Source organism: Prionailurus viverrinus, chromosome B3 (genome assembly GCF_022837055.1).
Source record: "Prionailurus viverrinus isolate Anna chromosome B3, UM_Priviv_1.0, whole genome shotgun sequence".
In the NCBI taxonomy this organism is placed as follows: domain Eukaryota; kingdom Metazoa; phylum Chordata; class Mammalia; order Carnivora; family Felidae; genus Prionailurus; species Prionailurus viverrinus.
The window spans coordinates 45,428,228-45,452,360 of record NC_062566.1 but is presented as its reverse complement, the minus strand read 5'-3'; the positions used below and the strand labels follow the sequence as shown (position 1 = coordinate 45,452,360).

The 24,133-nt window shown below is 37.4% G+C and overlaps 1 protein-coding gene across 1 annotated transcript in view; it reads left to right on the top strand.

Moving 5' to 3' along the window:
* UNC13C (unc-13 homolog C) overlaps nucleotides 1–24,133 on the top strand; it is a 606,187-nt gene that overhangs the window by 409,166 nt on the left and 172,888 nt on the right. The window contains exon 22 of the mRNA XM_047864534.1: nucleotides 8,018–8,103. Coding sequence (XP_047720490.1) covers nucleotides 8,018–8,103 — 86 coding nt within the window. The remainder of the gene's footprint in view (nucleotides 1–8,017; nucleotides 8,104–24,133) is intronic.

The window sequence follows — 24,133 nt, the reverse complement described above, 5'->3', positions numbered from 1 at the left end:
CTACAAAAGGCCATATTTCATTCTTATTGCCACGTAGTATTCCATTGTGTATATAAACCACAATTTCTTTATCCATTCATCAGTTGATGGACATTTAGGCTCTTTCCATAATTTGGCTATTGTTAAAAGTGCTTCTGTAAACATTGGGGTACAAATGCCCCCATGCATCAGCACTTCTGTATCCCTTGGGTAAATTCCTAGAAGTGCTATTGCTGGGTCATAGGGTAGATCTATTTTTAATTTTTTGAGGAACCTCCACACTCTTTTCCAGAGCGGCTGCACCAGTTTGCATTCCCATCAACAGTGCAAGAGGGTTCCCATTTCTTCATATCCTCTCCAGCATCTATAGTCTCCTGATTTGTTCATTTTAGCCACTCTGACTGGCATGAAGTGGTATCTCAGTGTGGTTTTGATTTGTATTTCCCTGATGAGGAGCGATGTTGAGCATCTTTTCATGTGCCTGTTGGCCATCCGGATGTCTTCTTTAGAGAAGTGTCTATTCATGTTTTCTGCCCATTTCTTCACTGGATTCTTTGTTTTTCGGGTGTGGAGTTTGGTGAGCTCTTTATAGATTCTGGATACTAGCCCTTTGTCCGATATGTCATTTGCAAATATCTTTTCCCATTCCGTTGGTTGCCTTTTAGTTTTGTTGATTGTTTCCTTTGCAGTGCAGAAGCTTTTTATCTTGAGGAGGTCCCAATAGTTCATTTTTGCTTTTAATTCCCTAGACTTTGGGGATGTGTCAAGTAAGAAATTGTTGCAGCTGAATCAGAGAGGTATTTTTTTCTTCTTTCTCCTCTAGGGTTTTCGTGGTTTTCTGTCTCACATTCAGATCCTTTATCCATTTTTGAGTTTATTTTTTTGAATGGTGTAAGAAAGTCGTCTAGTTTCATTGTTCTGCATGTTGCTGTCCAGTTCTCCCACCACCATTTGTTAAAGAGTCTCTTTTTTCCATTGGATATTATTTCCTGCTTTGTCAAAGATTAGTTGGCCATACACCTGTGGGTCCAATTCTGGAGTCTCTATTCTATTCCATTGGTCTATGTGTCTGTTTTTGTGCCAATACCATGCTGTCTTGATTATTACATCTTTGTAGTAAAGGCTAAAATCTGGGATCATGATGCCTCCCACTTTAGTCTTCTTCTTTGATATTACTTTGGCTATTCAGGATCTTTTGTGGTTCCATACAAATTTTAGGATTGCTGGTTCTAGCTTTGAGAAGAATGCTCGTGCAATTTTGATTGGGATTGCATTGAATGCATAGATTGCTTTGGGTAGTATTGACATTTTAACAATATTTATTCTTCCAATCCATGAGCATAGAATGTCTTTCTATTTCTTTGTATCTTCTTCAATTTCTTTCATAAGCTTTCTATAGTTTTCAGCATACAGATCTTTTACATCTTTGGTTAGATTGATTCCTAGGTATTTTATGCTTCTTGGTGCAATTGTGAATGGGACCAGTTTCTTTATTTGTCTTTCTGTTACTTCATTATTAGTATATAAGAATGCAACTGATTTCTGTACATTGATTTTGTATCCTGCGACTTTGCTGAATTCATGTATCAGTTCTAGCAGACTTTTAGTGCGGTCTATCAGGTTTTCCATGTATAATATCATGCCATCTGCAAAAAGTGAAAGCTTGACTTCATCTTCGCCAATTTTGATGCCTTTGATTTCCTTTTGTTGTCTGATTGCTGTTGCTAGAACTTCCAACCCTATATTAAACAACAGCGGTGAGAGTGGACATCCCTGTCATGTTCCTGATCTCAGGGGGAAAGCTCTCAGTTTTTCCCCAATGAGGATGATGTTAGCTGTGGGCTTTTCATAAATCGTTTTTATGATGTTTAAGTATGTTCCTTCTATCCCGACTTTCTCGAGGGTTTTTATTAAGAAAGGATGCTGAATTTTGTCCAATGCTTTTTCTGCATCGATTGACAGGATCATATGGTTCTTATCTTTTATTTTTAATGTGATGTATCACATTGATTGCTTTGCAAACGTTGAACCAGCCCTTTAGCCCAGGAATGAATCCCACTTGATCATGGTGTATAATTCTTTTTATATGCTATTGAATTTAATTTGCTAGTATCTTGTTGAGAATTTTTGCAGGCATATTCAACAGAGATATTGGCCTGTAGTTATGTTTTTTGTTGTCTGGTTTGGGAATCAAACTAATGCTGGCTTCATAGAATGAGTCTGGAAGTTTTCCTTCCCTTTCTATCTTTGGAACAGCTTGAGGATAGGTATTATGTCTGCTTTAAATGTCTCATAGAATTCCCCTGGGAAGCCATCTGGTCCTGGACTCTTATTTTTTGGGAGATTTTTGATAACTGATTCAATTTCTTTGCTGGTTATTGGTCTGTTCAAGTTTTCTATTTCTTCCTGTTTGAGTTTTAGAAGTGTGTGGGAGCTTAGGAATTTGTCCATTTCTTCCAAGTTGTCCAGTTTGTTGGCATATAATTTTTCATAGTATTCCCTGATAATTGCTTGTATTTCTGAGGGATTGGTTGTAATAATTCCATTTTCATTCATGATTTTATCTATTTGGGTCATCTCCCTTTTCTTTCTGAGAAGCCTGGCTAGAGGTTTATCAATTTTGTTTTTTTTTCAAAAAACCAACTCTTGGTTTCATTGATCTGCTCTATTGTTTTTTTAGACTCTATATTGTTTATTTCTGCTCTGATCTTTATTATTTCTCTTCTTCTCCTGGGTTTGGGGTGTCTTTGCTGTTCTGCTTCTATTTCCTTTAGGTGTGCTGTTAGATTTTGTATTTGGATTTTTCTTGTTTCTTTAGATAGGCCTGGATTGTAATGTATTTTCCTCTCAGGACTGCCTTCGCTGCATCCCAAAGTGTTTGGATCATTGTATTTTCATTTTCATTTGTTTCCATATATTTTTTTAATTTCTTCTCTAATTGTCTGGTTGACCCATTCCTTCTTTAGTAGGGTGTTCTTTAATCTCCATGCTTTTGGAGGTTTTCCAGACTTTTTCCTGTGGTTGATTTCAAGTTTCATAGCATTGTGGTCTGAAAGTGTGCATGGTATGATGTCACTTCTTTTACACTTATGAAGGGCTGTTTTGTGACCCAGTATGTGATCTATCTTGGAGAATGTTCCATGTGCACTCGAGGAGAAAGTATATTCTGTTTCTTTGGGATGCAGAGTTCTAAATATATCTGTCAAGTCCATCTGATCCAATGTATCATTCAGGGCCCTTGTTTCTTTATTGATCCTTTGTCTAGATGATCTATCTATTGTTGTAAGTGGGGTATTAAAGTCCTGCAATTACCACATTCTTATCAATAAGGTTGCTTATGTTTGTGATTAATTGTTTTATATATTTGGGGGCTCCCATATTCAGCACATAGACATTTATAATTGTTAGCTCTTCCTGATGGATAGACCCGGTACTTATTATATAATGCCCTTCTTCATCTCTTGTTACAGCCTTTAATTTAAAGTCTAGTTTGTCTGATATAAGTATGGCTACTCCAGCTTTCTTTTGACTTCCAGTAGCATGATAGATAGTTCTCCATCCCCTCACTTTCAATCTAAAGGTGTCCTCAGGTCTAAAATGAGTCTCTGTAGACAGCAAATAGATGGGTCTTGTTTTTTTATCCATTCTGGTACCCTGTATCTTTTGGTTGGAGCATTTAGTCCCTTTACATTCAGTGTTATTATAGAAAGATATGGGTTTAGAGTCATTGTGAAGTCTGTAGGTTTCATGCTTGTAGTGATGGCTCTGGTACTTTGTGGTCCTTGCCACATTTCACTCACAGAATCCCCCTTAGGATCTCTTGCAGGGCTGGTTGAGTGGTGACGAATTCCTTCAGTTTTTGTTTGTTTGGGAAGACCTGTATCTCTCCTTCTATTCTGAATGACAGACTTGCTGGGTAAATGATACTCGGCTGCATATTTTTTCTGTTCATCACATTGAAGATTTCCTGCCATTCCTTCTTGGCCTACCAAGTTTCAGTAGAGAGATCCGTCACTAGTCTTATCGGTCTCCCTTTATATGTTAGAGCATGTTTATCCCTAGCTGCTTTCAGAATTTTCTCTTTATCCCTGTATTTTGCCAGTTTCACTATGACATGTCATGCAGAAGATTGATTCAAGTTATGTCTGAAGGGAGTTCTCTGTGCCTCTTGGATTTCAATGCCTTTTTTCCCCCAGATCAGGGAGGTTCTCAGCTATGATTTGTTCAAGTATACCTTCAGCCCCTTTCTCTCTCTTCTTCTTCTTCTGGAATTCCTATGATACGGATATTGTTCCCTTTGAATGCATCACTTAGTTTTCTAATTCTCCCGTGATACTCCTGGATTTTTTTTATCTCACTTTTTCTCAGATTCCTCTTTTTCCATAATTTTATCTTCTAATTCACCTATTCTCTCCTCTGCCTCTTCAATCTGTGGTGTGGCTGCCTCCGTTTTATTTTGCTCCTCATTTATAGCATTTTTTTAGCTCCTCGTGATTATTTCTTAGTCCCTTGATCTCTGTAGCAATAGATTCTCCGATGTCCTGTATGCTTTTTTCAAGCCCAGTGTTTAATTTTATGACTATTCTAAATCCTTGTTCTTTTATATTGCTTAAATCATTTTAGATCAATTTGTTAGCTGTTGATATTTCCTAGAGTTTCTTTTGAGGACAATTCTTCCATTTTATCATTTTGGTAGTCCCTGCAATAAGTCCAAACTGCAGGGCACTTCCCCTGTGTTGTCTGGAGTAACTTGTGTTGGTGGGCAGGGCTGCAGTCATACCTGAAATCTACCCCCAGCCCACCACTGGGGCCACAGTCAGACTGGTGTGTACCTTATCTTCCCCTTTCTCAGAGGCAGGACTCACTGTGGAGTGGGATGGCCCCTGTCTGGGCTACTTGCACACTGCCAGGCTTGTGGTGCTGCTTCTATGGGATCTGGCGTATTAGCCGGGGTGGATGCACAAGGTGCACAGGGATGGGAGGGGCAGGCTTAGCTGGCTTTGCTGTATGTGGTCCCCTGCGGGAGGGGCCCTACAGCACCCAGAGGGAAGCAGGCCCATCAGAGGGATGGATCCACAGAAGCACAGCGTTGGGCTTTTGTGCAGTACAGCCAAGCTCGGTGAGGGGAACTGGTTCCCTTTGGAATTTTGGCTAGGGGATAGGAGAGGGAAATGGTGCTTGCCAGTGCCTTTGTTCCCCACTGAGCTGAGCTCTGCCTTCCAGGGCTCAACACCTCTCCCTCCTGGTGTCCTCTCGCTCTCCCCGCACTCCAAGAGCAGAGGTGTTGACTTTTAACACTCCCGATGTTAAGTCCCTCTGGCTGTCAGAAATCACGCAGTCCAGCCCCTCCGCTTTTGCCAGCCAGAATTTTGGGGCTCTGCCTTGCCAGGAGGGCTGCCCCTCCACTGCCCCAGTTCCCTCCCACCAGTCCGTGTAGCACGCACTGCCTCTCCACCCTTCCTACCCTCTTCCATGGGCCTCTTGTCTATGCTTGGCTCCAGGGAGTCCCTTCAGCTAGTCTCCTGGCAGTTTTCTGGGTTGTTTAGGCAGATATGGGTGGAATCAAAGCGATCAGCAGGACGAGGTGAGCCTGGCATCCTCCTATGCCACCATCTTCCTAATCCTATCTCCCAAAGGCTTTTGTCTTGAAATCTATATTATTTTTTGTTCTTCTTAGTCTTTTGCTTTGCCAACTAAATTTTACAGTCACTTTGTCAGTTTCCACACAAAAAAAATCCTGCTGGAATTCTGATTGAGATTCATTGAATCTATAAATCAATTTGGAAAAAAAGGACATTCTAACAATATCTAGTATATCCATCCTTAAGTATAATATATTTCTCCATTTAGGTTTTATTTGGTGTCTCTCCTCAGTACTTTGTAGTTTTCTTCTTATAAATCTTGTTCATATGTTTTTACATTTATACCTAAGTATTTGATAAATTTTTCTGCTATTTTGAATGATGCCATTATTTTAATTTCAATTTCCAGTGGTTCATTGCTAGTATATAGAAATAATTTTGTGTATTGACTTTACATTCCGTGACCCTCTGAACCAAATTAGTAGCTTTTTTCTAGGTTATTTTTAGGATTCTTCACATAGATTATCATGTGTCTGCCCTAGAATTTTATTTCTTTTTGCTATATGTCTATTTTCCTCTTGTCTTATTTCTTTTTCTTGCCTTTTTCAATCTTTAGGAACACTAGTATAATGTTTAATAGAAGTAGTGAATGTAAATATCACTGCTTTAATTCTGATCTTAGCTTGAGACTATTAACTAAAATGTTAGTTGTAGGTTTTTGCAGATTCTCTTTATGAGGTTGAGTTCCCTCTACTTTCTAATTTTCAGAGCTTTTGTTTATTTATCACGAATGAATGTTGAGCTTTGTCAGATACTTTTTCTGGATCTATTGAGATAATATGTTTTTCTCTTTAGTCTGTTGATATAATAAATTACATTGATTCATTTTTTTAATGTAGAACTGACATTGCATTTTGGACATTAACTTCTCTCGATCATGATGTATTACCCTTTTTATATATTGAAGGATTGAATTTGCCATTTTTTACTGAGAATTTTGCAAGTATTTTTGTGAGAGATATTGTTTGTTAGTTTTATTTTTGTATTACGTCTTTTTTTAAATATCAGAACACTATAAAGTGAGTTAATATGTTCTTTGTTCTTGATTCAAAAAATTAATATCCTCCTTTTATGAGTTTAAAGCATTCTCATTATGTCATATTACTTACAATTTTGTTACTGCATAATTGTTACATAAAAATTAATATGCCACAAATTGTGATGTTAGTAGCTATCCACGAATGAAAACTGTTGAAATAAATTACTTGCCCAAAGTTATTTTTATATCAATAGAGTAAAATTTAATATTGAAAACTAATTTGTATACATTTAGGTTATATATTCTTGTATCATAGGTGTTCTGAGTTTACTGATAAATGTACAGATTCTGCATGTTAGTTTTAAAATATCAATTGACATTATTAGGCAAATTGATAGATGGCAGTCGGTAAGGAATATGTGATGAAACATGCCTACTTTTGGTGACAAGTGGGGCTAGAATAGTCTTATGTAGTGTCAGTGTTGTTGGTGGTGGTGTTTTTCTTATTTGAGGTCATATTGAGGTCATATTAACTCAGATAACACTTTCTATCCCATTCAGGAATGTTACTCTGTTTTGATTTAAACTCAAAAACATATTGAATGTGAGAGCTATTTTTGTTCCTTAATGTATTTTTTTGTCTCTTAGTATATATTATTTTTGTATGCGTGTATATATTAAATATTTGTGAGAAAAGAAAGTACTTTCAGTCTTAACATATTGGCATGTGGTGTTTTCAGTATAATGAAAAGACTTAGTCATTATCTTCGTTGGGCTTATATTACTAGGAGCTTTATCATAAGATTGAAAACCCATCCAAACAGAATGGGTATTTAGCAGCCATAGTAATCTTGGTCCTAAAGTCTATTTGACCTAAAACACAGAGTTGCTTGGAAATTCTAGAGTCCTGATTAATGGGTTCACAGTGGGCCATTTTACAAGAAGTGAGGAGCCTTTCTGGAGATAATTTATTTTAAGCAAATAGAGAGTGGAAGCACTCAAGCTTGCTTTAAGGAAAATGGCTAACAGATGAATGCAAGGTGTTGTTTTGTTGTTATGCAGTACCAGGGACTCAGAATCATATGCCCTATCTTCAGAATTGAATTATATGAAAATAGAGTGCTTGACCAAACTAAAGGGCTTTTTAGAGCAAACAAACACATAGCCTAAGACATCCATCACGAGCCCCAAGCACCGCTTTGGTACTAATGCTACAGAGTCTGTTTTCCCAGCACCAAATAAGTGTGTTTATTTCTGTACTCTGGTATGTGGCTTTTTCCCTATGAAAGTTTATAAAGAAAAATCTCATAAATAAAAGTATCTATGAGGTATATAACAATTACTGTGGCATATATGTAAAGCTGTTTTTTAGGCACATTTCTCTTTCCGATGCACTAATATATGTGTTTGGTTTTAGGTTTCCTCAAGAGCTGAACATGGGAAAAATAAGCGCTGAAATTATGTGGACCCTTTTTGCTCAGGATATGAAATATGCATTAGAAGGTAATTACGAATATTTATACCTCTTTGAACACATGTTTTAAGTAAATTGTGATGTTAATTTCTTGATCTTAAATGTAAAGAACTGATGGAATAGAACATTGTAATGATTAGTTCTAAAACATATTTCTACATTATTGGGAAATATAGATCTCAAAGTCTTTTAAAAGCCCTAAAAGCATACATTTTTAATCAAGTTGTCTACGTTGCAGGATCATAATAAGTATTTCACTTGTAGGACAATGCTCAGATGCAGGAATACCTTGTGGCAGTTCATTTACCAAAGCAGACCGTATTGAAGGCGTGAGTGAGTAGTATTAGTCCAGCAATTTGTCTAGGTAGACTTGGAAATTGTACCCATGGTTATGAAAGTTAGAATCTGACCAGTTTTTAAAAAGACCATGGCAAAGCTATTTATCATGAACTCTGCTCTCAGTCAGTCTAAATCTTCTAAGGGAAATAGAGCTCTTTAAAATAGAACTCTAAGTTTAAAAATTCTATCCATATCCTTTGAGCACTCACACTATGGTTAGAGTTAGAACACTGGAAACCAGTCTAGAGTTCCTGTCCTCTAGGAACTTATAGTCGAGTAGCAAATTTTTGTTCAACAGTATATTTTGAACTCCTAGTTGCTAAATGTCCATCACTATACTCAGTGTGGAGTATATAGAAGTGAACAAGACAGCCACGGTCCCTGTCCTCAACAAAATTATGGAGGGTAGCCACAAGAAGTATGGGGTGGTCAAGTCTAATGATGATAGAATGTTTAGAGGAAAAGCACCCAAATCAGATTTGGGACATGGGAGCAAGGTAGGCTTTCTAGAGGCACTTAGTCTGAGGAAGTGTTATCTTGACCAAAACCTGAAGTATAAGTAGGAGTTAGTTCTGGGAAGAGATGAGCAAGAAACATCTCTTTCATGTCCTGGCAGAGGACAGACTGTTAGCAGTTAGAGTGAGTACAAGGTACGTTCACGAAAATTGTACTCAGCAGGCCCTATGAACAAGACATAGCAAGAAGAGAGGCTGGAAAAACTAGCAGGGACCAGCGTACAGGACCTGGTGGGATGTGGTGAGGAGTTTAACTCTCTGCGAAGACAAATAAGAGATAATGAAAGGATTTCAGAAGTACATGTCTTGTTCAGATTTGCAACTTAGAAAAAGCATTTTGGCTGTAATATGAAGAACAGATTAATAGGGTAAGACTGGTACAGAGTTCATGCTCATTGTATCATGTTGTTGTTTTTATTTTTGTTTTTTTAGCATTGCTAAAATGTAAGCATGTTGCTGGGGGACACAGAGGGAACATAGAGACGTTTTTGTTATTTGAAAAAGAAGGCACAAAGTAGATTTTAATATCCAGTTTTCTGGTAAAGTCCAGCTCTCCCACCCACAAATAGAGAGGTTTTCTGTCTTTAAAATTAAACCAGACTGTTGAGAGGCACAAACTCCTTATTCTTCAGTAAGATGTTTCTTCTCCATTGTATTAGTCAGCCTTGTTCTCTCTACTTCTGTGCCTGCCTCCCACCAACTACATCCTTTCCTACCAATCTCCTTCAGTTTTCTCTTTGAAATTCAAGAGTCTCTTAAATCAAATGGGGAGCACCAGTACACTAGGCCACTAAGGTTCCTCAGCTAGCATGTACTCCCTTCTTTTATCCTTTACACTCTTCCACTCTCCTCCAATGTCTGTCAGTCATCTCAAACTTTGTAAGATCACTAAAGTAATGTTTATGTTAAAGAATTTAAAATACCAAAAATTTGGTGTTTGTTTGCAACAACATTGAAAATAGGAATGCTAAAGGAGAGCATCTGTAACTTTGATTAGAGGCTTGGTTAATAATTTTGTGTAGGAACAGTATCCCCAAATGCTGAGATTGTATCATCAAAAATCAGCTCCAAGGGGCGCCTGGGTGGCACAGTCGGTTAAGCGTCTGACTTCAGCCAGGTCACGATCTCGCGGTCCGTGAGTTCGAGCCCTGCGTCGGGCTCTGGGCTGATGGCTCAGAGCCTGGAGCCTGTTTCTGATTCTGTGTCTCCCTCTCTCTCTGCCCCTCCCCCATTCATGCTCTGTCTCTCTCTGTCCCAAAAATAAATAAACATTGAAAAAAAAATTTAAAAAAAAAATCAGCTCCAAGATCATTCACACATATTTTTAAGAAGGCATGGTAAATATAGTAAGGGAATATGTTGGGTTGCAGTTAATGATTTATGCAACTTCTTCTTCTACCAGATGAGAAGACTTTTGAGTGCAAAGATTTTTTTTCAACCTTTGTATGCATTGAACATCACTGTGTGTTTGTTTTCTTGAAATGAATCGCAAATGAGATAATCCTATAGAAACAACCTTGGAGACAAGAATAACTACCATGTTCAAAGTAAACATTTGTGGTATTGTTAGTTGGGAGGCAACAAGATACCTGAGACTGGGAAACCCACCTTTAGAAAGCTTTATCACTCATGGGCTGGGCAACCCTGGAAATTAGTGCTTCTTCAAACCTTGATTTTCTTTTCAATAAAAAAGGTGATAAGAGTCCCCAGGTTGGTGTGAGTATTGCATGATAGGTTAAATGTGCTTGGCAAACTTGAAAGCACTGTGCTCACAGGAGGGGGCCATTATTATTCTATACAGGGGAAAAGATCTGTCAGAGTCTCAAAGCAATCTCCTTTATGGGTCATTCAAAGTTTAAACCTCTAGGAAAGTGTTCACAAATGCATGTGAATCTGTCCACTTTCTCTCCCTTTTTCCTTTACACTCTTTCAGTCTAATAAGTGGCTTCAAGAAAAAGACTGTACCTTTTTAAAAATGTGGCATGAATAATAATCACTAGAGAAAATGAAGACTAACAGCCCCTCGCAGAGTAGAGGGCATGTACTTAAAAACATTCATCTGGCAGGCTTTTTGCACATTGATAGTAATGTTCTTACTTGCCCTACTTGCTTTCTAAAATGTTAAAATTTACTGACTATGGAGTAGTGCTTCCAGCTCTTGACCTAGAAAGACTCTGTGTTGGCGTTAAATAATTTGGGCTACATAGTTCGACTTGTGACTAAAGCATCAGAGCCCAACTTGTGAGCAACCTGTGATGAAGTCAGATCAACAGAGAAGAGCCAGTTAGATAGAACTTTTTGACCTGTAGCTGTTGGCAGCATTTTGCTTTTCTTCATGAACTCGTCACCTGCTGTAAAAGAATTAATCTAATTTAAAATCAAATATCTTTTCTCCAACTTCACTCAATCTGTATGAGCCAAGTTATTTTGTTTTTTAACCCTTGACATTAATCACCTTACAAGCTTGATAAACAGTAATTCATTTGATCACTATGGTGATAATTTATTGAATGAACCCAGAATAAATGATTAAAAAGAAAAAAAAAGATGATCTTTCTCTGGAAAAGAGAGCATAGGAAGGGGGAACATGGTGAAACAAAGTTGGTTTTGTGGAATTGTTTCTAAATAATTTATTCTAAAAGCTCTTGGAGTCTTTACCCTGGCAGGTACAAAATATAGGTTTTGTAGTAATTTAGACCTAGGTTTGGGTTCAGATTCTGCTACTTTCCATTAACTTCTTAGCTCTGATTTTGGACAATTTATTAAACTCAATAAGCCTCACTTTCCATCTTTGTAAACAAGCAGCAAAAATACCTACCCCATAAATTATTGTAAGAAGAAATAAAAAGACACAGAGGTATGGAGATAAGGGGAATAATTTCCTACAAAATAATACTCAACAAATACTAGCCATAATGACAACCTTAAGGATTATAATTTAGTAAACAAGAACTTGGAAATGATTTATAATAACACCAAAATGTTTAGATGACTATTAGTGACTAAAATGTTTAATTGGTAATTCCTATTGACTGCAGACATTGTGTTTGTCATGTTGATATGCACAGATTTGGTTGCCTGCCAATTCTTAAATCAGGACAGTCCTGTTCAGGGTACTGATTGTATAACATATGTCTGTGTCTTCACAGCCTTTATTAAGAGCAAACCCTCCTAGGCCCCAAGATAACAGCCAGATGGTAGATTGGGTCCACAAGGATTCAGGTGGTTTCTAATTAATAGCTCTGTAAAAGAATGTTTGGGATTCTTTTAAATACTTGGTCTTAAATTGGGGTTTGTGGCTGGTCTTCAAGTCATGTTCTGAAATTTGTATCCACATTTAGGAGGGGGTAGGCTAGGAGAGGGGTGCCTAAGGCATTGGTCACATTCTCAGATGAATCTTTGCATAGAAAAAGTCACTGAAAATAAATTGGTTAAAAATTACTGTTTTACTTTAATAACTTAGGCCAAGATAAAATTAATTATAATATGTAACACAGAATCATCTTTCACCTGGCATTAGTAAAGTCTCTCATATCAATGCTCCTCAAACTTTAGTTTGCCCAGTACTTACCTGGGAATCTTGGGAAAACACAGACTTTGAGTAGATCTTTTATGGGAGGCAGGATTCTCTTCATTTCTAACGTAATCTGAGCTGATACCCAGCTGGTTGGTGTACCACACACTGAATATGGCCAGTATTAAATGCTGTAGTTAAAGTAAAGCAATAGTTCTGGATATTTTGCCTTTTTATTACTGACCTTGGTTGTCTGCTACTAAGTTACGTTGAATCTCACCAATGGGTGAAGATTCTCAAACCTGTTTTTGTAATTTTTCAGCAGCTCATCGTCCTAGTAAGCCGAACTATTGCTGCTAATTCTTCCTCAAACTTTCCCTTCACCACCTTGTCTTAACTTATAAATTAAAATATTTGCCTGTTGAGTACCTTCTGAAAGTTCTTTACTCCCTTCATATTTATTGTTATGATCTTCTCTCGAAAAAAGTATGATCTCTATTGCTCTTCACCCAAATGTCAGGCCACCCTGTGCATTTAAGGGCATTGCCCTTGACATTGTAGCCACAAAGACAAGGAGAACACAAAGGCATGGTTACATCGTTACTGGTCTTGTTGACTACCTTGACTATACCAGAAGAACTGACTTGCCCCATGAATTTTGCTAACCTCTCTTAGGGTATTCTCATACTTAACATCTTTCTGCTCTACCTCGTGCTTAGTCTACTTCAAACCATTATTTCACACTTATCACCTTTCTGGTACACTTGTCAGCAGTTTTCTGCCGATTTTCAAGTCTACCCTCACAAGCCACTGGTTGTCAATTTATCTTGATCTTCATTTTTTTAGTAGAGAAGAGTAGTTTCATACTAATTTCTACATTGAATAAAATCTCTCTAGAAACAATGGATTTCTTTTTTCCACTACTTCCTACTTTGAATCTTCCTGAATGTTATTTGAATGACAGAGATTAAAACTATACCTATACACTATGCCCATATATACTGTACCTATACACTTCAAAGACTCTGGATAGAGCAGAGATGGAAAGCACTTTGTAAAGGATCTCTCTGGCAATAATAGTCAACCTTTTCTTACAGCAATAATAGTCAACCTATTTGTTGTTGTTGTTGTTTTCCATTATCTAACATTCTTCAAAGGTCCATGAGTAACAGGGATGTGAGTGTTTCTTAACAAAGGAGAGAGAGCACACGTCTTTCCCTCATCCTGTTGAAAATTTTCAGTATTACTCTTTTCAAGAAGCCAATGACTTTTGGGGTGCCTGGGTGGCTTAGTCAGTTAAGTGTCCAACTTCAGCTCAGGTCATGATCTCAAGGTTCGTGGGTTCAAACCCTGCGCTGGTCTTTGTACTGACAGCTCAGTGCCTGGAGCCTCCTTCAGGTTGTGTCACCCTCTCTCTGTGCCCCTCCCCTGCTCACACTCTGTCTCTCTGTCAAAAATAAATAAATATTAAAAACATTTTTAATTAAAAAAAAGAAACATGACTTTTGAATGATTCAAAGAAATAACAATACTTATTTGTGAAAATATTAGCTTGGAACAGACAATGTCTTGTACCTGAAAAAAAAAAATTCTATCCTCTATTTCATATGACTAATAAGTCATTTTCCTATTCTAAAAGCTATTTGTTAAGATTTAGGTACTTTAAGAATGACTACCAGAATACCACAGAAACAGTTAAACAGTACTGGAGGACACTTTCACTTTCCTGATATTATAAAATAGCATTAGTATCATTCCATTTGCCTAAGCTAAAAATTGGGTAGTCAAGGTTGACTTCTTTCTCTCCTCTGCATCTAATTAGCAAATAAGATACTATAAGTTCTATGTCTAAATTCTCCTCCATAATCTTCTTTTCTATGCTTCTCACTATTGTCCTTGTTTAGATACACATATTTTCTGCTTTCACTTTCATTGACAGGGTTCTTCCTTTCTAGATGCCTCCCTGACCACTGGATAAAGGTCACATTCCTTAGTATAGCCTGGACCAGTACCTTACTCTTATTTCTGTGCCTAGTTTTAGCCCTAGTGTTTTATGCTATAGCTACATCCACATGTTTGAAATTTCTCTGAAATCCTCTTAAAAGTTCCTGCCTCAGGACATTGTGCCTAATGCCCCCCCATACCTACCCAAGCTTTTCCCTAATCGCCATCCCTAACAAAGACTCATGTAGTCTTCTGGATTAATTTCAGAATTTCTTATTATTTTAAGTTTTCCCTGGCATTCTCAGAGAGAAATAAGTACTTGGTCCCTATTCTCCCATAATACTTCCAATTATAACATTTGTTCATGTGTTACACTTCATAAATACATGACTCACTATGCCCTGAGCTCTTATTCATTTTTTGCTCTCCCCTTCCTCTGACACATAATAGAAATGTTCTGGACCAATGAATGCACACAGGAGTATAAGCCTGTGTCTACAAACAGGCAAAAGCATAGTTGTATGTTCCATTCTCAAAATGCTGATTTCCATTGACAATTCAGTACAGTCACACAAACCTCATACAGTCTCATATAAAAAAGAACATTTCCCAATAATTATTTTCACCACATGTGGTTGTGACAGTTCTAGAAGTGTTTAATAATCATAGCTGTGAAAAAAAACCTAAATACTTTGGTTTACCCACAGAAACTCAGTGTGTGTGTACATGTGTATGTTGTTCATGCATTTGCATGTGGTAAGAAAAGATGGTACATTTACCATAAAGTACAAGCTATACTTCCTTAATTAATTATAAACAATTTCTTCCAGTTATACCCTGTTTATTAGCCCCACCTTCATTTCTGTGACATCCTACCAATTTGTATTAATCTATATTCATGGCGAATTCCAAATCTAGATTACTGAACAAGTGAAAACAAAACTGAAATCACTAATTCTCAGTACTCATTACTGCAAATAAACAGTTCTATTAATTTGAATTTTCAGTGGAAGTTCACATCAGTCCTCTGTAAACTGAAATAAGATTTCTGGATTAATGTATCAGTTTAGATGGGACAGTTTATTTGAGAGATCATGTGTTACATCTGTACCTCAATCCCCCAAAATAAAGGCAAGAACAAGATATGTTTTATATTTGCCCCCACTCTCCCAAAAAATAAAGGCAAGAGCAAAGTGTATTTATTTGTATTCAAGTTTTCCTGATCCACTAGGCCAGGTGGTTCTCAAAAGGTGGGGCCCAGCAGTGTGTTTTCTTATTTTTTATTTATATTTTATTTACATTTTGAGAGAGAGAGAGAGAGAGAGCAAGAGCATGCACACAACCAGGGGGCAGGGGAAAACAGAGAGAGAGAGAAGATCTTAAGCAGGCTCCACACTCAGTGTGAGATCATGACCTGAGCTGAAATCAAGAGTCAGATGCTTAAGCCACCCACAGGCCCCCTAGCAGCCTGTTTTTAAAACAAGACCTCCAGGTGGTTCTGTTGCATGCTAAATTTTGAGATTATCATTGTTTTAATTTATAAGAAAAGAAGAATATAAGAAAAATTAAAATAATAAGAAAAAGAAGAAAATTTAAAAAATCATAATTTTCAAGGAAATAAAAGGAGGAAGTCAAGTCCAGTAGCATGAAACTCAATAGGATAAAAATGACAGGGAAGATATTGATGACTCAGCCAAGAAGGAATATAACTCTTAGGTTAAGGAAAGTCCATGGAGTATTCAATAATATAAATGAAAATGAACCTCTGTTACAAAAGAATGAAAAATTGCTTATTTTGTTTAATCTCCTGTTCAAAAGAAAAATACAAACACATATTGCATTCATGTCAAGCCATTTTCATTTTTTTTTTGCCTTGGAGTCATAATCCAATAAAAGCAAATAAATTTCCTCTAATATTTATATCTTTATTTAACTATTTCTTTGAGTAGGACAAAATTCAATGCATTCTGAAACAGCTAATGCTCTGTTGTTGTTGTTGTTGTTGTTGTTGTTGCTTTAATGTTTTTCATTTATTTTGAGAGAGAGTGTAGGACAGGGGTAGAGAGAGAATCCCAAGCAGGCTCTGTGCTGTCATCACAGAGACTGACACAGGGCCTGATCCCATGAACTGTGAGACCATGACCTGAGCTGAAATCTAGTCAGAGGCTTAACCAACTGAGCCACCCAGGTGCTCCAATGCTTCTTGGTACCATAAAATGCTGCAAAGCCAAATACTATAGAAGGTGGATAACTAGCTTTACCATTTACTTATGTTTTATTAATCTTATCAGTATGACTTTAACTGGTGATTTCAACAAAACTTTGACATATTTAACTGTTGACCATGTTTGATAGAAGTTTTACAGAATACACATTTTCATTGTTTTTAAGTAGAATGAGTGGTCTTACTAGTGACATTCTCAATTACATGACATTATGAACTCTTTGGAGGGAGGGACCATATTGACCATGTTCAATCCTTAGCACAAACGTAGCAGGTATAAGTTCTCAGTAAATAATCATTGGGTGAAAATCCAAGGTGGACAGAACTCTGTACATATGCATTTGTGTGTAGGTTAACTACATAATTCAGAATGAGTTTCATCTTCATTAGGACCAAAGGTTGCACTTTGTCAAAACTTTCTATATGGTTTCCAGAACATTCTATATTGAAGTATATTACTCATAAGTTTAATTGTTTATATTAGTATTTGGAAAATAGCATAGTAAAGCTTCAGTTGATCAGGATGCCTTTTATTAGATAAGCCTTTGAGATTCAGTTGTTAACCAAATAATATATATAATAACCTACTCTTATATATAATGATCTATTTTACATTAGCAAGCATAGCACACAAAACATATGGCAAAACTCTCAGAACCAAATTTTAGCCATCAAACAGATTTCACAGGCTGATTAATAAAAATCAACTTTCAAGCTACATAATAAAAAATCTAAAGGGGCGCCTGGGTGGCGCAGTCGGTTAAGCGTCCGACTTCAGCCAGGTCACGATCTCGCGGTTCGTGAGTTCGAGCCCCGCGTCGGGCTCCGGGCTGATGGCTCAGAGCCTGGAGCCTGTTTCCGATTCTGTGTCTCCCTCTCTCTCTGCCCCTCCCCCGTTCATGCTCTGTCTCTCTCTGTCCCAAAAATAAATAAACGTTGAAAAAAAAAATTTTTTTTTTAAAAAAATCTAAAAACATTACATTAAGTCTCCCATGGCATTCATTGTGGAAATAGAGATCATTGAGAGTAACCGTTGAAAACAAGGACAAGACACACGTCCCTCTGTTCTGTTCTTTCTTTCCTACTGCTGCCTGCCCCTCCTCCCTCTTTATCATCCTCTTGAAAATTGGTACACTCAGGGCCTTCCAGCAGATTGAATTCACTAAGGTATTTGGGACATGTTAGATATCTCTTACAAAAATCTGAAATCAAGGGGTGCCTGGGTAGCTCAGTCGGTTAAGTGGCCGACTTCGGCTCAGGTCATGATCTTGCGGTCCATGGGTTCGAGCCCCACGTCGGGCTCTGTGCTGACAGCTCAGAGCCTGGAGCCTGTTTCGGATTCTGTGTCTCCCTCTATCTGACCCTCCCCCGTTCATGCTCTGTCTCTCTCTGTCTCAAAAATAAATAAACGTTGAAAAAAATACTTTATTACAAAAATCTGAAATCAAAATAAGAAAGGAAAAGCATTAAAATTAAAAACTGGGCTAGGTGGGGATGGTGAATAAATCCTGCTTACACAGTGAACTGGCAGTGGGCATGTGGGCACAAACATAAAGGAAAATAAAATGGAAACTAGAAATGAGCTTATTACCCTTTGCTTTTCACCTTCTAAACATGGTATTTTTTAGACGTTTAGGGGATTCTTGCCTCCTTTCATCTTCACTGTGAAGGAAAGTATCAGTGTTAGTTCAAATGACCTAAACTTGGAAGCAAAGAACCCTTTTCACATTTACACTAACTGCATTTCGTAGTTTCCTCCTCTCTGGTAGCACCTCTCCCCCTGCAAATTAAGTTGTAACTACTTATTTTGTATTTCTGGAGTAGATCTAGAGGGTAAACTGTGTGTAATTAATCTAGAACAAGCTGACTAAAATATTTAGCTTCAAAATAACAGGAAGGAAAAATAGGCATTCAGGAGTGTTTGTAATGCTATTATTCACCTTAACCTTTAACCATCTACTAACTCACCTTATAATCTATTTCAGTAAAAGATAATTAAAATATGTTGACCTGAGTAATATACTGTGTTCCTTTGACAGAAATGAGTGTATTCAAGTAAAATCTAATTAAATAGCCTGCCACTTTCTCTGGGTTCCCAAATCTCTGACTCAAAAAGTAATCACACAGTAGAAACAGGTCTAAATTAACTTACACTGTGGATGCGGCCTCACTAGCAGCACAAGCAGATCCATTTGTCAAACACACCCCATGTGTGTTCTGAAATTAAGTCCAGTGGTTTTTAAGTCTGTCTTTTAACTTTAGCAGAATCCCAGGTAAATGGAAATGATTTCCCAAAAGCCCAGTGACCTGGTTTTTTAGAACCAAGAGATGGAGCATCACTTATGCAAATATTTTAAATTGTTACATGGCTATTTATAAATAGCAATAAAGATTTTTGTGGTCATTTTCTCTCTACCCAGACTGAAGCTCTAGCAAGAAAATTCTAGCAGTATTTGACATAGTCCTGTTATTAATTTGGTATTGAAATAAAAAACCGTGAGTAGTGCGTGCCAATAATCCAAGGGTTCAGATGGGCAACCTGACCATCTGACCTCCTGTGAAATACTGAGCTTTGTCACATTTTTCTTTTAAGATACTCTCTGAATTGAAATTCTTTGTTGACTTAATTCAGGGTCCCTGCTGTTATGAGCATAGCTGGCCTTTAACTGTTGAGATTGGTACAGCTCGAGTCTTGTGATTTTTCTTTTTTCCTGTTTGAACATGAGTCCTCTGGAAAATATAAGGCAGGAGATTGGATTCTCTTTCTCTCCCTCATAAAGCATGCCTACTTCACTAGCTGATCATTTCTTTATATCTTAGATGGGCATAAAGAATAAAATGAAGAGATCACCTGCAATAACACCAAAATAGCAAAAGGGAAACTTTCAGGCAGTTACCCAAAAAGTATAAAGTTTAGGATTAGCGTATCAGTTATTTATTGCTTTGTAACAAATTATGTCAAAACTTTGTGTTTTAAACCATAAATAAATGCATAGTATCTCTTATGGTTTCTATGGGAGAGGAGTTTCTTGGTTGGGGTTTCCTATGAGGTCATGTTAGGATATTGGCCAGGGCTGCAGTTGCTGAAGGCTTGCTGGGCTGGAGAATCTGTTTCCCCAGTGGCTCACTCACATGGCTATCCCAAGCCTTTTCAGGCTTTTGGTGGGAGGCCTCAGTTATTCTCAGTGTAGACCTCCTCACAAACTGCTTGACTGTTCTCACATGTAGCAGCTACCTCTTCCCAGAGCAAGCACTGCAAGGGGAAGGGTAGAAACTGCAGTATCTTTTCTGTCCTAGCCTGAGAAGTTATGCTCCATCACTTGTACAGTGTCTTATTGGTCACACAGTTCAGTTTATTGAGTGTGGGAGGGAGTGCTCACGGACATAAATTCCAAGAAGCAAGGACTACTGGTGTCCTCTTGAAGCCTGGCTAGCACAGTTAATGTGCGCTTCTCTGACCAGTTCTTTATGTTAGCGTAGATGGGTTTTTAATATTTGTTTTATTTTATTTATTTTTAATGTTTGTTTATTTTTGAGAGAGAGAGAGATAGAGGCCAAGTGGGGAAGAAATAGAGAGAGAGGGAAACACAGAATCTGAGGCGGGCTCCAGGCCCTGAGCTGTCAGCACAGAGCCTGACATGGGACTTGAACTCATGAACTGTCAGATCATGACCTGAGCCAAAGTCAGACACACTCAACCAACTGAGCCACCCAGGCGCCCCAATATTTGTTTGATTTCAAACAAAAGTGACAATCAACATGGTTAAAACCAATTTTCTTCTTTCCTTCAGCCCCTCTCACTACCACAAGAAGGGAGGACAACATGAACAAACTCTTGAAATCTTCTGAAGACAAATTTATTTCCAAGATGCCAGGGCTCTTGTTAGCCCTCTCTAGTGTCTTAGCTAAACTCTTTTGGGAAGGGAAGTCTGGTTCACTGAGAGGAAATTAACCTCTCTGATGAGTTGGGGCTAGCAGTTTAAAAACACTGCTCTTAAAATTAAGCTCCGAGGAGTCAGAAAATGCTTAATCCCGTTTACAGTTGAACCCTCATTCCTAGTCAATGTTGGATAGTAAAATAACAATCTTTCAATCATTTAAAAATGCTCTATGCAGTAGGCCTTAAATTCCACAACAGAACATCAGCTATATTTTCTAATTCATGACTTCAAATACCAGTAGATCATATACGTAATTTCCTGAGTACTATTTGGGAATTTGACACAACTTGGGCTGATTTTTGTGTACCTAGTTCTCTCAAATATCTATAATGAGAATGATATACTTAAGCATAAATTTTTTCCCTTAAGACTAATTAATATATTCCTGGCCAATTATCACATCTCTTGGGGAAATTTTTGAATGGAGTACTTGAAAGTGGAAATCTGTAGTAGGTCATAATTACCTTGAGGAAAATGTAGTAAGACTACAATCAAGAAAATAAAGTTAAAGTGGAATTTTCTAAAAATAAAGAAATGAGTTTGTATATGTCAATATCATAATAGAGTAAATTATCTACTTATATGAAAAGTATATATTTAGTTAATTTTTTCACTTATTGTCTTCCTACTATAAATCCTTTAGCCATATCTCATTTGGGAAAAAGGGGAAAATGAAAGCAAAGAAGAAGTGATAAAACCTTGATTAGATTTTTCTTATTTTTTTAATTTAATTTATTTATTTTGAGTGGGGGGGAGGGGAAGAGAGAGAGAGAGAGAAAATCTCAGGCTGACAGCCTAGAGCCCAGTGCAGAGTTCAAACTCCTGAACAGAGAGATCATGGCCTGAGCCAAAGTCAAGAGTCTAAGCCTTAACCAACTGAGCCACCCAGGTGCCCCTTTTCTTCCTTATCACTAGCATTTGGGGAAAAAAAAGTTTAGAGAAATAAATTTAAAGTAAATTAAAATTAGTAAAGTTAAAATTAGTTTAGCAAAACTTAATTCAAATAGGAAATACAAATATTTAAATAGCACCACCCTAGATACTGATTTCTGCCTTGCTGCCCCTGGTAAGTTTTAAAGAAGACAAAATGATTTAATGAATGGATATTATCTAAACTGGTTGACTTTAATTATAGAATTTGTAAATTTAATCTTCTCATTAAATCATATCAAATCAGTCACAAGTACAGCCATGCATGCATATATACAGATGGAACCAAAAAATACAAATATCTGTGATCCTTTTGGTAATATTTTGGCCAAGAATCTGTCTTGTTTGGAGATAGCCAATACTCAGTAATTAAAAATATTTTGTCAGCAAAAGAAACCTGGAGAGTAGATGACAATTGGTATAAAATCAGGTCCAGAAACTTTCCTGTTGAGGATCCCTAAAAACCCTGCTTTTGCCATGTTTTTATTTGAAGACCTTCCAGAGAAATATGTGAAGGCATGACCTCCCATGGGCTCTCTTGGGGTGACTACCAATCATATGGACTATGAACGCTATGTATAGATGTGAACCCATATATACAACTTGAGGAAAAGGGGAAAGGCTCTGGCTAAAACCCTTTTATTCTTAAAATCAGAGCTTTGCAAGCATGTCAAACAACATATACATATTTTACCCTGTTAGGAAACTACTTGTGGGTGGCGTGATGGTGATGGAACTTCAGACTCATTTCAGTCCCATAACAGTACTCAAGATGGCAAAAAGAGATGCATTAAGAGGCAAGAAGAGGACATTTTTAGAAGCTTAACAGGAAAGGAAGACAGAGGTTATACCTGATGACAGTCTGATGTTAGAACAGAGCAGGCTGGAGCATGAAAGCAATTTGGAAGGAGAACAGAAATATTTAATGGGGAAAGTGAGTACATTCTGCTGTTGCAGTATGATAATCCTCTCCTCTTTCTCCCCAAAAGACTTCAGTGCACTGTAAGCTACTTGTCATTGGAAATATTCTTTAGGAATGCTCCAGAATGCTAAATCCTCACTTCAGAATAGGTCTGACTAGAGCTGAGTCTGACAAGCTAACACATGAGCGCCATGTGCCACAGGAAATTCCAGCCCTTTATCTCCCAGCAGGGACCACTTTAACATATAACAGAGTGTGAGTGGCATTATTTTGTTATTTATTAACATAATATATTATTTATTTCAATATTATAATACAATATCTTAAATAATAGTTTTTTCTTTAATAAAAACAGGAAATTATCTATAAGCTCCAGTACCATCGCTATGATGAACAAAAACTTAATTGTGGCACAACTCATAACTCACTGTGTAGATGGCAGTGTGCCATAACACCATGGTCAAGATACACTGCTGTGGCTTAGAGGAATACAAAGGCAAAAAGTTAAAGAAAAAAAAAATGAAAGCTGGGCACAAGGTGGAAATATGTGTGAAGATTCTGTAGAGGCAGAAGAGAGGCCTCTAGCGATAAGTAGTTTGCAAGCAGGAAAACTCCAGCACAGGAGAATTACGATTCAGGTATAAAAGCTGAAGTACCATCACATGCTCCACGTAAGAAAAACTGACAGGTACAACTAAGTACAAGAGATTGTCTTAATAGACTCAAATGCAAATGAGGCCTAGAATACTTGTTTATTCTTTTTTCAATAATTGTAATCCCTCTTAGTGATACAGTTCAGAGGAGTTTGTCCATGTCGTGAGAAGTGTAGATCAATTGCCTTCTCATTTGCTTTATAGAACACTATCGAAAATTTATGGACTACTTTGTGGTAAGTGAAATGTTAATAAAGACTCCAAAGCAGCTAATTTTTCCTCTCTGTGACAAAGTATGTTTATTATATATCTGTTTCTGTAAAAACTATTTCCCCAAGTTAGTGCTTACAACAAGGAAAATTTATTGTTTTAGCCAATTCTGTAGGTCAGAAGTCTAACATGAGTCTCTTAGCTAAATCAAGGTATTGGAAGGATTGCCTTTCTTTTTGAAGGCTGTATGGGAGAATACATTTCCTTGCTTTTAGAGGCGTATAGCTTTTAGAGGGTTCCCACATTTCCTGGCTTATGGCCACCTTCCATCTTAAAAGCCATCAATATTTATTCAAGTCTGTCTCACACTGAATCACTCTTACACTGACTCTTCTGACTCCTTTCCTACATTTAAGTACCCTGGAAATTACATTAGGCCTATCTTTAAATCCAAGATAACGTCCCTACCCTAAGGTCAGCCTATTAGCCAGCTTAATTCCAACTACAAACTTAATTTTCATTTGCCATGTAACAGAAGATATAGGTTCTGAGGATTAGGATATGAACTTTTTTGAGAGTGGGGGAGTGTCTGGAATTATTTTGCTGAACATAGTCATCTGAGCCTGGCTCAGCTGAGTCCTGTAGCTTAGGGTATCTTATGAGGCTGCAATCAAGGTATCGTCCAAGACTGTTGTCTCATCTGATTGCTCAGTTGTGAAGGAACTGCTTCCAAGCTCTATCATGTGGTAGTTGGCAGAATTTATTTTTTCAAACGTTGTTAGGTTGATGGTCTAACTTCTTCCTTGGCAGTTGGCCAATGACCATTCTTAGTTCCTGGTCAGGTGGGCCTCTCCAACATGGCCTCTT